Source organism: Camelus bactrianus, chromosome 1, assembly GCF_048773025.1.
Source record: "Camelus bactrianus isolate YW-2024 breed Bactrian camel chromosome 1, ASM4877302v1, whole genome shotgun sequence".
NCBI lineage: Eukaryota > Metazoa > Chordata > Mammalia > Artiodactyla > Camelidae > Camelus > Camelus bactrianus.
In genome coordinates this window covers 103,983,966-103,999,639 of record NC_133539.1, presented here as the reverse complement: position 1 = coordinate 103,999,639, position 15,674 = coordinate 103,983,966, and the positions used below count along the sequence as shown (strand labels likewise).

General features: G+C 35.1%; 1 protein-coding gene across 2 annotated transcripts in view; it reads left to right on the top strand.

Annotated features, from left to right (window-relative positions):
• RASA2 (RAS p21 protein activator 2) overlaps positions 1 to 15,674 on the top strand; it is a 112,474-nt gene that overhangs the window by 44,825 nt on the left and 51,975 nt on the right. For both annotated transcript variants that reach the window (XM_074370395.1, XM_074370401.1), the window contains exon 5: positions 4,789 to 4,865. In XM_074370395.1, the coding sequence (XP_074226496.1) occupies positions 4,789 to 4,865 (77 nt within the window). The remainder of the gene's footprint in view (positions 1 to 4,788; positions 4,866 to 15,674) is intronic.

The window sequence follows — 15,674 nt, the reverse complement described above, 5'->3', positions numbered from 1 at the left end:
TGATTCGCAGAGTTAATTACTATATATAAAAACATCTGTTAGAAATCTGGAAATGTGCTTCATGTGAAGAAAAAATTTTACCAGTTGAAATATACTGAGTTCTTTTATGTGGGATGGTTGTTAAAATTTAATGTTTTGTGATTAAAAAGTGAAAAGATGTTTAGACTCATGGGGTGTTTTTTTTTAATTGAAGTATAGTTAATTTACAGTGTTGTATTTGATTCTGGTGTACAGCATAGTGATTCAGTTATATGTATATATTCTTTTTCATATTCTTTTTCATTATGTTATTACAAGTATTGAATAGAGTTCCCTGTGCTATACAGTAGGACCTTGTTGTTTATCTATTTTGTATGCAGAAGTTTGTATGTGCTAATCCCAGACTCCTAATTTATCCATCCCTCCCTTCCCTTTCCCCTTCAATAACTGTAAGTTTGTTTTCTATGTCTGTGAGTCTGTTTCTGTTTTGTAAGTAAGTTCATTTGTGTCATCTAGACTCATGAGGTTTTTAAGTGTGTGCATTGTGTTTTGCCCAGATACCTATGTTCATCCGAATTTCTCAAATTTTATGCATCAGTTCACATGATACCTTCTTTATGGTACCAAGAATATACACAATATAAAGTTAAAATAATTACAGCCTTTTCTATGTGAAATTTTCATAAAAGTAACCGTAATCAAGTTAGCACATAAACCTTCAGACAGTACCAGAGAAATATAAGTTCCTAAATATGCTGCCTAATACAAATTAATGTGATATAATTGTATATGTTAACCTAATATCATTAATGATATGAAATAGAGAGAGAATAATACCTTCCAAGAATTTGGTTTATTTTTAAATTATAGAATATAATGTCCGATATTTGATTTTCCATTATTTTTCTGACATATATAAAATAGGTACACTGTTTTGTCCCTGAACCTACCTTAGGAGGTTGGAAAATAAGAAAGCAGTTGTGGACCAAATCACCTTGCATGTTTATCGCCAAATATAGTTCCTTGTCAGTGTCTTAACAGTTACTTCTTGGCAAGTAATGTCTGTTTTTCTCTAGTTGCCTTTAAGATTTTCTCTTTATCTTCTGTTTTCAGTTTTACTATGCTGTGCCTACTTGTGGCTTTCTTTGTATTTGTCATAGTTGGGTGTTCCTAGGGGCTCTTGACTGCTATGCCTTGATGTCTTTTTTCAGTTTAGGAAAATTCCAGGCAATTATCTCCTCATCTTTTTCCCCTGGTCTTTCTTTCTCCTCTCTTCTAGAACTTCAGTTACATGAATAATAGACCATTTTACTATGTCTCATGTGTCTCTTACGCTCTTTCCCTCTCTGACTAATCTGTCTCCTATTTCACTAGTCCTCTTTTCAGCTGTAGCTAATCGGCTGTTAAATACACACTCATTTTGGTTATTTTATTGCTCAATTCTAAATTTTTTAAACTCCTTTCTTTTTAATTTAATTTATTTATTTATTTTTATTTTGAGGGGAGGAAGTAGTTAGATTTATTTATTTTTAGAGGAGGTACTTGGGATTGAACTCAGGACCTTGTGCTTGCTAAGCATAAACTACCACTTGAGCTATACCCTCCCTCCTTTAATTCTGAATTTTTTATTTGACATATTTTATAGTTTCCAAGGATTGGCTGGGTTTTTAATTTTGTTTTCTGTCTCAAAAAAACAAAAAACAAAAAAAACCTCTGTCAGTTGTCAGTTAACTTCAACATCTGTGTCTCCTAGAAATCTGCTGCTCTTTGTCAGTTTCTCCTGGAGGGGAAGGGGATTTGGTGTTACGGCATGCTCCGTAATTTTTGGTGGAATGCTGGGCATTGAAATATGAAATATTTTAGAGATAATTTGAAGTTCTGGATGATATTGTTTTCTTCCTCCAGTAAAGATTTACTTTTGTGTTTGGCATGTGGTTAGGCTGGAGGCAGATCACCTTAAGCCAGTGAGGAATTTGGCTGATTCCAGGCTTGGGTTCAGTCTTTGTAAAGGCTGGTCTATGTTATTCATCCTTACTATTCTCACATAGTCTTCAGTCCTTTGAAAGTTCCAATAGAAAGCCTAGGTATTACCAGAGCTACTCTATCTTGGTAGGACCCAGACTCCCACTTTAATCATGCCCAGCATGAGATTGTGGAAAGCTTTGAGTATACTTCTCAGCCTCTCAGGCTGCTGCTGAAGTTAGGGAGTTCCTTTCAACAGGCTTCTTTGGATGTTCCACCAGCAACTTCTGTTTACATCTCATTGGCCAGAACTATATCTTACGGCTATCCTTAGCCGCTATCCCTGGCTTCAAGGGAAACTGGGAATTGTTTTGCTGAACTCAAGTGCTCGCCTCCTCACCACCCCCCCCCCCAAAAAAAACTTGTTTTGCTGTAATCCAAATTAATAAAATGGTGACAGATGTAAGTAAGACTGAACTTTTGTGTGAATGTATAAGGAATACTAAATACTTTTTCTAAAATATTTTCAAATTTGTATTTCTAACACTGAAAAGTGGCTTCAAATAATTTTGAAAACTTTTTGTTCATTTTTCTTTACTAGAAAGTAAAACACATTGGTAGTAGAACCTTTAAAAATCTAGATGAACAGAAAGACAAAATCTGAAATCCTACCAACCAAAGGTAACTTCTATCAGTGTTTTGGTAGATGGCCTTGTAGTAATTTTACATAGAAATATATATATATATACACACACACACACACGTATGTATATCATGTTTTGTTTTTACAGATTAACATTGTATTGTACACCCTATTCTTTTCTTTTATTGAGTATCATGTACATATTTCCATATTAAAGTATATAATGAGATAGTGTTTTACTGTTTATAAATAATAATTTCCTTAATTTAACTCATAATGCTTTTTAATTTTAATGTTCCACCCTAATAGTGTGTATCTTGTGTTTGCTTGTTCTGTCCCCACTCTTTTCTTGACCAGGTTAATACATAATTATGCTATTTTTGACTAATACCAAAGGAATGTTCTGTTTAACAGCCAGTGGGAGTAATGAACATATTAGGTAGGCTCTGACTCTGTGATAATGATTCCTGGTGGAACCCCATTAAATGTCTTTTTATTTCTAAGCTTGACTTGAGGCAGTGCTATGATTTTTAGTTGTGAATAAAGTTATTATACTTTTTCTGCCCTATTAAACAGTTTTTGTTATTTTAAAAATAGAGTAGATCCTAGACATTTCCTGAGAAATAGCTGGGAGCACCTCGGTAGTACACAGTTTCTACCATAAAATACACGTATGTTGAAAGTAAAGCTGTTTTGAGATGCAAATGTTGGTGTAGTTGTCTTGACTCACTCAATAGTCACATGACACACATGCTCGTGTGACAGCAAGTATGATTCAGGATTCTAGTTGAGTAATATTTTAAATAACTACATATTATGGACCTTCTCAGAGTCACTCTTGAATAGTAAGGGATTGTAAATATTAAATGCAGGACTAATGAAAGACTTCCTTTATAAATTGTATATGATTTTATAAATATTTGTGCCTAGATTTTTAATGGGAGATTTGCTCGATCTAGTTCCAATTCCACCTAGCTGCTAATTTTACCACCAGTGATGCCCTCTTTGTGTTTTGGAGCTTAGCTTTTCTCATGCAGACTTTCGTGTTGCGATCCAGTAGTATTTATTGCACGTCTGTCTAACCCTGAGCTTTGTAGTTAGTGGACCTCAGAATGACTCTTGTATAAAATATCCCCGTTAAAAATAGGCTGATTCAGGTTGTATTTCTGTGACTGTCTGAAAGGGGTTGTTCCAAAGAGTAACAATGATTGTATAATGAACTTTCCTACCTCTGATGGAATTACTTGTGTCATTAGTCCCTAGATTTCACACCCCTGAAATCTCCAGTTGGTAGTGTGGGAATTTGTCTTGTCAACTGGGTGGAGGTAATCTAGCACTGATTCTTAGCCAGTTCAGAATTGCTCATCACCAGTGTCAGTGTAGAAATATCAAGCTCTAGATTATATTGTTCCCAAGCCTTTGTTTCTTGGGAAGTTGATAATTTATTTGCTTTAAACTTATACTACTGAATGTTTTAAAAATCCATTCGTTAAAGCTATTTAAGAAAATATACTCCTTTATTTTCATTTTCTGTGTCCCATTTTTTTCATCAGTGCTCTTAGCCATATATTACCTTTTATTTATTATTTCCTCAACTGGATTGAGTTCTTATAAGCAGTGAGTGTGTCTTAGATATCTGTGGATTCCTATGCACTCCCACAGTGCCTCCTAAAATATAGTAGATCGTCCATCAGTCTTTATTATTTGAGACAAGTAAGTGTTGACAAATTGAATCTTATTAGCTTTAACTTAGTTTTAGTTTTCTTGTTTTAGAATTGTATGATTTCTCTGTCTTTTACCGATACTACCTGTATACTCATAGATGATTTATATTTTCTGGAAAAAATAGTCTACATCTTGTAATTTGCTAAATTCACAATTTCCTAAGACATAACTATTATCTTTCTTTTCAATCCATGATAATTGAGATAAATATTTGTTGAAGTGGGCATAAAATTCTTAGATTTGAATCTGTGTTTGATGTGAACATTTGCTTATCTTTCAGATTTTGGTCTACATTGTTGATTATTAGTTGTTTAACAAGTACTCAGTGTGGGAAAAGCATGTGCTACGTACGGATCACTAATATTTAGTTAGTGGATAACTGAACATTATGGCTACCATTTGAAAAAGTGCATACCTTTCATTAATACTTTGTCAATAAAATAGACTTCTCAGTTTATAAATTTTTTTTGTCATTATAGGGTAAAGTTCACCTTGAATTAAAACTGAATGAACTGATAACAGAAAATGGAACTGTGTGCCAGCAGCTTGTTGTACAGTAAGCATATTTCTTTTACCAAAATCAACTAGAAATAATGCTCCATTTTGTAGTCTTTGAATGTTAAGCCAACTCCTATTTTAAATACTTCAGAAACTTTTTTCAGAAATGAACTCTGCTATGCCATTCCTTTGTTAAATTGATTTCCCATCTATTTTCTCGCATCTAGTCTACTCAGGTTATATATGATGAGTCATTAATTCATTCAACCAATATTTATTTAATGTGGGTTAAATGATAGATGTAGGGTGTTGTTATAGGATCACACACAAACATGTGTAACTACCTGGCAGGAAGGAGTTGGAAAGGAGTCCTAGTAGAGAGCCTCCAGAAACTGATGCATACAACAGATACAGCAGCATTAGGGACCTTGGGGCTAAAACTAAATGTGCACCTTGAGATTACCAGTATTGGTTCTCACCTACTGTGAATTCCCTTTTGCCTCTTTTGCTCTCTTTTTTTATCACCCAGATTCTAATCTTCTAACTGTTTGGGAAATCTGATCCAGCCCAATCCCCCTGCCTTTTCCCTCCCACCCAAACCCTTCCTCTGTGTTATCAGCAAACTACTGGGACATCCTTGACTTCTGAATGTTTTCTCTATCTTTTTCTTAACTGATATCTGGACATCCCCTGAAGTACAGTTTCCTCTTCTGCCTTCTAAGTCTGAGGCTGTGTATTCTACCATAGCCATATACCTTAGAGTAGGAGTCAGTATACTAAGGACTAGCCTCATTATTACTCTCCGGTTGCTGCTCCAGACTATAATTTATTCTCCTAATTATGAATACCCCGGCTCCTTTGAGGTATCTCTCTCATAAATGTATATATTTATACTTATGTGCTTATGCACACACACACACACACAAAATACTATGTTTAATATTACTTACTTAACCTTTTCTGAACTCTTTTAAAGAAAGTTACACGTATCGTGACCCTTAATATATCAGTGTGTACTTCCTAAGAATAAGGATAGTCTCTTGAACACAATACTTAAATATACTCTAGTACAATTATCAAATTCAGGAAACTTAACATTGTTACAATAAAAGTATAATCTATAGTTTTAATATTTCAATACTTTAATGTACAGTTACTATATTTCACTTTTGTCAACTGTCCCAGTAATGTCCTTGAAGACATTCTTTTTTTCTCCAAGAAAGGATATAGTCCAAGATAATGTGTTATTTGTTTGTTTGTTTGTTTGTTTTTTTGGCAGGGGGAGGTAATTAAGTTTATGTAATTATTTTTAGAGGAGATGCCGGAGATTGAACCCAGAACCTTGGGCATGCCAAGCATGTGCTCTACCGCTTGAGCTACACCCTCCGCCCCCATGTATTATGTTTAGTTGTCATGTCTCTTTAATCGCCTTAACCTGTAATAGTTGTTAGCTTTTTCTTTGTCTTTTATGGTATTGAGATTTTTGAAGAATATAGGCCAGTTATTTTTGAATCTTCCTCAGTTTGGATTTACCTACTAAAAACAATTTAAGATTTGTTTGCAGTTTTTTTCCCCCTCGACTGAGAGCATATAATGAAAGTATTTGGATTGGTCTGCCTTCTTCTGCTCTATCCTCTGCTCAGTTTCATTATGTTGTATTATGAAATATAGTTAGGTGGATTGATTTGGTTTGTTTGCATTTAGTTTATTGTTATTTTCTCCTGTCCTTGTTGGTTTACTTTTATTTTTGAATATGCAGAATATCAGCATGACTTCAGAAGTCAAAGCTATACGAAAAGGGATCACTCAGTCAGTCCCCTCTCCCTATTCTTAGCTCTAGGCAGCCATGAACTGATTTCTGTCCCTATAGTTTTATCCTTTTCCAAAATGTCATATGAACAGATTCATATAATATATAGTCTTTTGTGTCTTCCACTTAGCATAATGCTTTTGAGACCATTCCACATTGTATAGCAGTTGTTCATCCTTTTTTAGGTATTATTTTGTTTGTTTCTTACCATAATTTTGTAGATAACTGTTGTCCTCATTTACAGATGACTAAATGATGCACAAATCGGTTAAATAAGCCCAAGTTCATACAAGGAAAGTAGAACCTAGATTTGAACTCTGGTATTTTTTTTTTTTTAAATTTCTGAGACAATCAGAGATTTACAGGAAACTGCAAAGTGCAGAGAGGTCCTTTGTACCCTCTACTTAGTTTCCCTCAATGGTCCCATCTTGTGTAACTATAATACAATATAAAAACCAGAAAATTGACATTGTACAGTGTACAAAGTATCATTTTTATCACTTGTGTAAGTTTGTGTAACCACCACCACAGTCAAGATACATAACTGTTCTATCACCATAGAGATCTCCCTTCTGCTACCCCTTTATAGTCACACCTACGTCTTTCGCCACCACCATCACTAATCTTTGGCAACTCTAATCTTTCTCTGTATCTACCATTTTGTCATTTCAAGAATGTTATGTAAATGGAATCTTATAGTACATAACCTTTCGAGATTGGCTTTTTAAAAATCAGATCCATCTAATTATTGTGTGCAGCTTCTTCTAGATAGAATATAGTTGGGTCACTTTTTTAGATCCACTTTGGCAGGTTCTTTTATTTGGTGAATTTATACCATTTATTTTTAATATAATTATTGATATGTTAGGCTTAAATCTGCCCTTTTTTTTTTTTTCGGTGTTTTCTGTCCCCTCTATTCTCTTCTCTATATCTGTCCCCTCTGTTTCTTTTTCCTATGAGTTAATTGAAGATTTTTTAGAATTCCATTTTGATTTATCTGTAGTATTTTTTTAATCTATGGTGTATGTCTTTGTATAGTTTTTTTTAGTGATTGCTTTAGGTATTACATTGTACATTTATAGTAAGTAATCTACTGATGTTGATGTTATACCACTTAGAATAAAGTGTAGAAATCTTACCTTCTTTTAATCCTTTTACCCTCCACCATTTGTAATATAATTGTTTTAAGTATGTCCAGTATATACAGTGAGAACCACTCACATAGTGTTACAGTGTTTCCTTCAGCCATCTAACACAATTTAGAAAAGAAAAAAAGAAGGGAATTTTAAGTATTTTGTATTGTATTTACTTATATTTTTGTTCTCCATATTCTTTCCTTCTGTCATTTCAAGATTCTTTTATCACTCTCTTTATATTTAGAGAATATTTTTGAGAGTAGGTTTACTGGTGATAAATTCTCTTAGTTTTCCTTCATCTGAGAATGTCTTGATATTTTTCTTCATTCCTGAAGGTTATTTTCACTGAATATGGAATTCTTGGTTGACAGTTCTTTTTTTTCAGCACATGAAAAAATCGACCATTTCCTTCTGGCCTCCACGAGAAAGCAACTGTCATTCAAAGTGTTTTTCCTATGCAGGTATTCCTATATTTCTCTCTAGCTGCTTTCAAGATTGTTTTCATTGTCTTTAGCTTTCTAAGTGTTTTAGTTCGACTACAGATTTGTTTGGGTTTATCCTGTTCAATGTTGCCTCAGCTTCTTGAATCTATATTCTTATATCTTTTGCCAAATTACGAAAATTTCCAGCCATTATTTTCTTGATATACTTTATCAGCCCAGCTGGCCTTCTCTCCTCTCCTTTTGTGACTCCAGTGGCATGAGTGTTAGATCTGTTATTTTCCCACAGGTACCTGAGGCTCTGTGCCTCCCTCTTTTTACCCCCAGCATATTGTTGGAATATGCTGTTCTGTTGTTTATATTGGGTTGTTTCTATTGTTCTGTCTTTAAGATCACTGATTCTTTCCTATGTCCTCTCCATTCTACTGTTGAGCTCATCTAGTGAATTATTTTTTTGTTGGTTATTGTAGTTTTAAGTTATAAAATTTCCATTGGTTCTTACTTATGTCTGTATTTCTTTAGTGAAACTTACTATTTTTTTGCAGAAACTGTTTATTTTTGCATTTATTTCAAACATGTTCATAATTGCTCATTGAGTCATTTTTATGATGGGCTGCTTTCACATTTTTGTCAGGTAAGCCCAACATCCATCCTATCTCAGTGTTGTCACATACTGATTGTCTTTTCTCATCTAAGTTGGAAATTGGTTTTTTTGTATGGTGAATGGTTTTCAGGTCTGTCCTGGACATTTTGGATATTATGTTATGAGACTTTGGATCATCTTTAAATCTTCTGTTTTAGCCAGACTCCTCTGACACTGCTGGTGAGGGAAGAGGAGACCTTTTTTATTACTGTCAGTCTAGAGGTAAAAGTCCAGGTCCCTGACTCAACCACTAGTGATACTTCGAGGGAAGAGTGAGAGGAGTTCCTTGTTACTACTGAGTGAGGGTGGTAGTTCAGGCTGTCCCCAGTTCCTTCCTGTTTCCACTCTGGCTGGGATGGAGAGGAGTACCTCATTATTGCTCCTTGTGTCCTCCACTGACACCCTGGTTGCGGGGAGTTAGTTACCCTGGAAAGTGGGAAAGTCTTGCCTTCCCACTCAGCCTTCTCTGACACCACCCTAGCGTGGAGGGAGAGGCGTGCCTCATCGTTCCTCAGCGGCCGTGAACGTCCAGGCTCCCGATGTGCTCCCTACTGACACCGTGGAAGGAAGGGGCTCGTTACAACCTGTCAAAAGTAGAAGTCTAGGCTCTCCCCTCAACCTTTGGCCTTTGTTGATGGGGGTGAGGGTGGAGCCACAGTGTTTTTCATGCTGTTTGATTGGAGTAGGTGATTATTGTCTTAAAATGGTTTCCATCTTGCAAGCGGCCCAGTTCCTGGTCCTTTAGCTAGAGAAAGCTAGCTTTTCTTAGGGCATCTTTTCTCTATGCCCATTGGTGTCTCTGGTTTGGTGCCTTCTCTAGCACTCAGTCTGGGCTATATAAAGCATAAGAAAGCCCAGAAAATTCACTGCTGCATCTTTCTTTGGGTCCCACAATCTCTAGTTGGCTTGCCTTTTTCTCTTCATCTTTCAGTTTTCTTATGTTTGTTTTATGTATAATATCCAGGGTATTTAGCTATACTTAATGGGAAGAAGAGGGAGGTATGCATCTACTCCATCCTGTCCTAGAACAGGAAACTAGTTCATTTCTTTTTATTTATGAATGGCCTTCCTTTGTATGGAATTTGTTTACCCATTCACCAATTGATGAATATTTGACTTATTTTTAGTTCGAGGCTATTACAAAGAAAACTGCTGTCAGTGTTCACAAACATGTCTGTTTGTGGACATATGCTGGTCTGCATTCTTTCCTTTTTTTCCCACATAAGCGTTCGCTGTCCATGCTTACAGCAACAGAGCTCCAGTAGTAGCTTTGTGGAATTTATTGCTGATTTCTCAACTTTAGAAGTATTTTGAAAGTTTGTGGTATTCTGTTTCTCAACAGTGTTGAAGGCATAGTTTCATATATCGTCGTCTTTGTGCTCCTTGCTGAACACATACTTTTGGGGAGTACTGTGTGAAAAGATTCATATCCCAGCAGTTGCTCTTATCCTCTAGACCTGGAAGCTCCCCACTGCAATATTTCTTGAACTTCAGGAAGACCTCGATCCACTGATCTTTACCACATTCTTACCTGCTCCTATTTTAACTTCCCTTGGGTCTTTTTCCGTGGTCTGTCACTGTGGTCATTTTCTTACAGGTTCGCTAACCTCCCCTGCTCTTCTCTTTATCCCTTTTTTATTTATATAGGGATATATATCCCTCAACCTCTCCCTCTGTGTTCAGTCTGCACCTTAATATTGCTAGAGAAAAATCACACAGAAAGACAGATTTTACTTTAAATTCATGATTGCAAACCTCACATGGGTACTTACAACTACCATGGCATTTCACTGTGCTTCTCTAATACACCTATGAGATTCTCCATCATTGTAGACTGTAAATTGGTTACATTTTCCTGAATCCAAGTCTGCAAACCTGTCTTGGCATCCATCTTTTTGTCTTTATGTTATAGTAGAGGAAGTACCTCTTCTTTTGTTGGGAGTGACTTTTTCCAACTAAGCTCTGGATTCTATTTCCCCTACTCAAGGACTTTGCTCCTTCAGTTTTTCCTTCTGTTTCATCAGCTTTACCCTCTCTCTTAGATTGTTTTCATCAGCATGTAAACATGTTCTAGGATCTCCCATTCTCAAAGACATGTCTTCCCAGACCTCATCTCCAGCCTCCTTCCTAAGCTACCATCCCCATTCTTTACTCTCCTTTGAAGGCAGACTTCTTAAAGTAAAATTGTCTAATAGATATAGGAGGGGTGTGTGTGTGTGTGTGTGTGTGTGTGTGTACATACACACTAGCTCTGTTCACTGAGAAGGCCTGGAAGCAATGTCATCCCAGTAGCATGCATATATTTAGCATCCGTATCTTGGTTTCTAAATATCATTCTCCAGTCAGCGCTGTCCACCAGATCTTTCTGTGATGATGAAAATATTTCATGTCTTAACTGTCCAATACCGTAGCCACTGGCGCATGTGTGACTATTGAAAACTTGAAATGTGGTTAGTGTAACTAAAGAACTAAATTTTAAATTTTATCTAATTTTATTTAATTAAAATTTAAATAGCCACACATAGCTATGGCTATAATATAAGAGTTGCTCCAATAAAAAGAACCTAGCCTTTTTTTTTTTTTCAGCAGTGCCTATTTTCTGGGTTTGGACAGGGAAAATATAAGGTGAGCCCAGAGTCTCTATGGAGTCAGAAAGTGAGGAATTGCTCAAAAAATAATGAGGGCATATGGAAAGGACATTGAAGCCAGCTTGAAAGAGCTCCAAATAATCAAATCTGGGACAATTTGAGCATCAAAATAAATAATGATAATGATGGATTAAAAGCTATAGAATAAAACTAATATCCATGAGCCAATGCTGATATAACAAATACATGGGGGGACAAAGGACTTTTTCCTTATAGTAGAATTCTAAGTGATGAATGTAGGATAAATGATGGAAATAGAAAAATAACTATTAGCAAACACTACAATAATAATTAGTACAGGGTCACATCATCTGTAGATGCTCAATAAGTGGGCATAAGCATAATGACAAACAGCATATTTCCATAGTCTCAACAAATAACCCTATAAAATGGTAGTTACCACCTTAACTGAATGATCAAAGTTAATGTCTCTGGTAATGAGACATTCAGTACCTCCTGGTATGTTGCATTGAGGACACTGAGATGCATAACCTCAATCTAATCATGAGCAAGCATCAGACAAATGCAATTTAAGAAATATTCTTCAAAATAACTGGCCAGTTGGCAAGATTGTGATGCAAAGAAGGAAAACTAAGGACCTGTTTTATGATGGAGGAGCCTGAGAAGACATGACAACTAAATACAAGTTGAGATCTTATATTGCATCATGGACAGAAAAAGGACATTGATGACATTTAAGTAAGGTTTGTAGATTTGTTATATAATTGTTAACTAACATTGTATCAGTGTTAGTTTCCTGTTTCTATAATTCTACCCTGGTTACACAAAATGCTAACATTAGGTGATAGGTATATAGAAACTCTATATATTGTTTTTACAACTTTTTAAAAGTTAGAAATTATTTCATAATAAAAAGTTTAAAAAATTGTCTGCTTCTTATGCATCCAATCCTGATTTTCTTTTTTTTTTTTTTCCTATCTCCAAACTCACATGTGCACCTGCCTTTTTGGCAAATGCACTATGATGTCTCACAGCATCGCAAATTTAACATACTTAAAACTGAAATATTGATTCTTATATCTATCTAGTTCCTCCTGATAGCCTTAGCAGGTGGTACCACCATCCACCTAATTGCTTTAGTCAGAAATCTGAGAGTCATTGAAAATCTTTCCTTCTCTCTCTCCCTACACATTGGATCCACTTCTTATTGATTCTGTATAAGTATTTTTTGAATTTTCTAATTTTTAATGATATCTGCTGAAGTCTCCTTATTTCAAACCACCAACCATTTCTTACCTTGACTATATCAATAATCTCTTAGCTGGTCTTCCAATCTGCAATCCGTTCTCTTTGTAAGCAGCACAGAGCAGTCTTTTGAAACATAAATTAGATCATGTCATTCCTCTGCTCAGATACTTAGTGCATTTAGAATAAACTCCAACCTCCTTATCTTGGCCCACAAGATCCAGTGACCCTGCCTGTCTCTCTTTGATTTCATTTGGTGACATGTTTCCTCTTGTGCATGTGCTTGCTGCCCTTCTCTCAGGTCCTCAACGTGACATTACTCTCCCAGCTTCGATGTTTACATCTGCCTTTCCTTCTGCCTGGAATGCCCATTATGCCTATTCTTCTTCTAGCTGGTTCCTTCTTATCTTTTAAGTTTCAGCTTAAATATCACTTCCTCTAAAACAGGGTGCTCTATTCTTTTTCCTCCATACACTTACCACTCTTTGTAATTATTATTATTGTTTCTTTATTGTTCATCATCTCCTTATTAACGTGGACTATAAGCTTCATGAGGGCAGGGACTGTGTCTTATTCACCTCATCGCCCCAGAACCTGGTACTTAATAAGCATAAGTAAGATGAATAAATAAATCTTTGAAACAAGTAAATGAAGAAAGGTAGCATTTGTCTTAAAGGACGAATAGAAAATGGCTAGCCTAGAAATAGTGAGGGTTTTTTTTTTTCCCAAAAGGAAAGAATAATATAGGCCAAAATATGGAGGCAAGAAACAGCCTGTGTTTTGGTGTGTAATTAAAAGCAGTATATGAATCTTGAGTCAAAGATTGGTCAGAAATTGGTGAAAGAGGTTGGAGCTAGATCTTGGAAGCTCTTATGTACCATATGAACATATAAAACTTATATGAGCCTGTGAAATTACTGGAAGATTTTAGACAATAGAGAATGGACAGATTTGCATTTTAGAAAGATCAGATTTGTGACAGCAGTTAGTGTAGAAGCTGGGAAGTGAGTTTGAAGGGTGTTGGGGGATCCAAGTGAGAGGTGATGGATTCTGTGTCAGAGCAATAATTTGCTGATATGAGAAGAGGACTGGTGAAGACATGTTTAAAGAGTAGAATCACTGACACTTACTGATTAGATGTAGAACATGATGAAGAAGAAGGAATTTAAGAGTAGCTCCTAGATTTCTAGATTTTTACTTGGGTGGTGGTGGTATATACAACAAAGAGGAAATACGGGAGGAGGAACTGCTTTAATAAGAGATGATAATGAGTTGAGCTTTAGCTGTTCTTGAGCATCCAGGTAGGGATTTCCATCCAGCATTTGGATATAAAAATCTTGAGCTCTGTGGTGAGATCTCATATAGAAAAATAAGGCTGATGGTAGTTGTGACCATAAGAATCGACACGATAGCTAGAAGTAGGCTTAGAGGGAGGTTATGTAGTGTAAAGAGAGGAGTTGACTGAGAGTGAATCCAGCAGTAGAGGTAGAATAACATGTGAGGAAGACATGAAGGAGACAGGTAAGTCGTATGAGGGAAATTAGGAGAGTGAGGTCAAGGAAACCAAGAGAGAAGGTTTCAAGGAGAGATTGATCAGGAATATTGCATGCAACCAAGAAGTCCGGCAAGAAGAGCCCTGAAAAATATGGATATCATTTGACCTTAATGAGAAGAGTTTCTATAGAGTAAGTGTAGCAACAACTAGATTTCAGTGGGGTAAGAAGTGAAAGGTCAAGAAATTTTGAGAGGCAAACAGAAAAGTTAAACTCTTCTCATTATTATAAAATAATCTGCTTCATTCTGATATTGGTAATATTCTTTGTTGTGAAATCTGCTTTATTTGATATTAATATAGCCACTCTGGATGGATGGCTGACTGGTTTATTTTCTTCTTTTTTTATGTTTCTAATTTAAATTTAGTATTACAAGATTTTTAATCTAACTTTGATTTTATACTTCTGTCTTTCCTGTTACATTGAAAATCTTAATCCCTTACATTACATCATTACTTAACAACATTAACATAGTTACTTATATTTACATTGTCTTATAAGATACAGAAAATAGATTCAAAATAGTGATATCAACATTACCACTGATAATTAGGTTAACTGAAGTTTTAGATTTTACTGTTCTGTTTGTTTTAAGAATATATAATACTAAGAATGTAGAGTCAAATACTGCGCTCTCGTCCTTTGAACTAATTCTCTCTCTCTCTTTTTTTAAAGTAGTTTCTCTGTTATTTTAAAGGGTTATTTCCTAAGTTTGATTTTACTTTTGAAATGTATGTTTCCAAAGTCAGAACTATGTAAGGTATATTTGGGCAAGTCCATTTCCAGTCCTTTACCCTCTTTACTCCTGTATTTAAAAGTTTTTGTCTTTCTTTCCAGTATTTTTGCACATATAAGCAAAAAATATTTACACACATAAATAGATAAAAAAATTCATGTTTCCTACCCCATTCTTACACAACATATAGTGTTCTGTAACTTCCTCTTTTTTCATGTAAGAATATATCCTAAAGATCACTCTATATCAGAGTAATTAGAGAATAGAGATTTACTTCATTCTTTTTGACAACTACATAGAATTAGATCATATAGATTCACTATAATTTATTCAACTAGACCCTTACTAATGGACATTTTGTTGTTATTACTCATTGAATCTTTCTCTTAATTAGTATTAGCATGGTATACATTTTTCCACTCTTTTACTTTTAACCTAATTTTATCTTACATTTAAAGGAGTTTCTTAAAATCAGCATATAATTTTTGTTTTGTCCAATCTGAAAATCTCTGCTTTTAATTGTCATGTTTAGACCATTTATATATCTATTTATTATGTATCTATTACTCTATCTTCATGTTTGCTAATCTTTTCTTCTGTCATATCTAATCTTTTAATCCCACTCAGTGTGTTTTTCATGTCAGACCTTGTATTTTTCATCTCTAGATATTCAATTTTTAAAGTGTCCTTTGTCT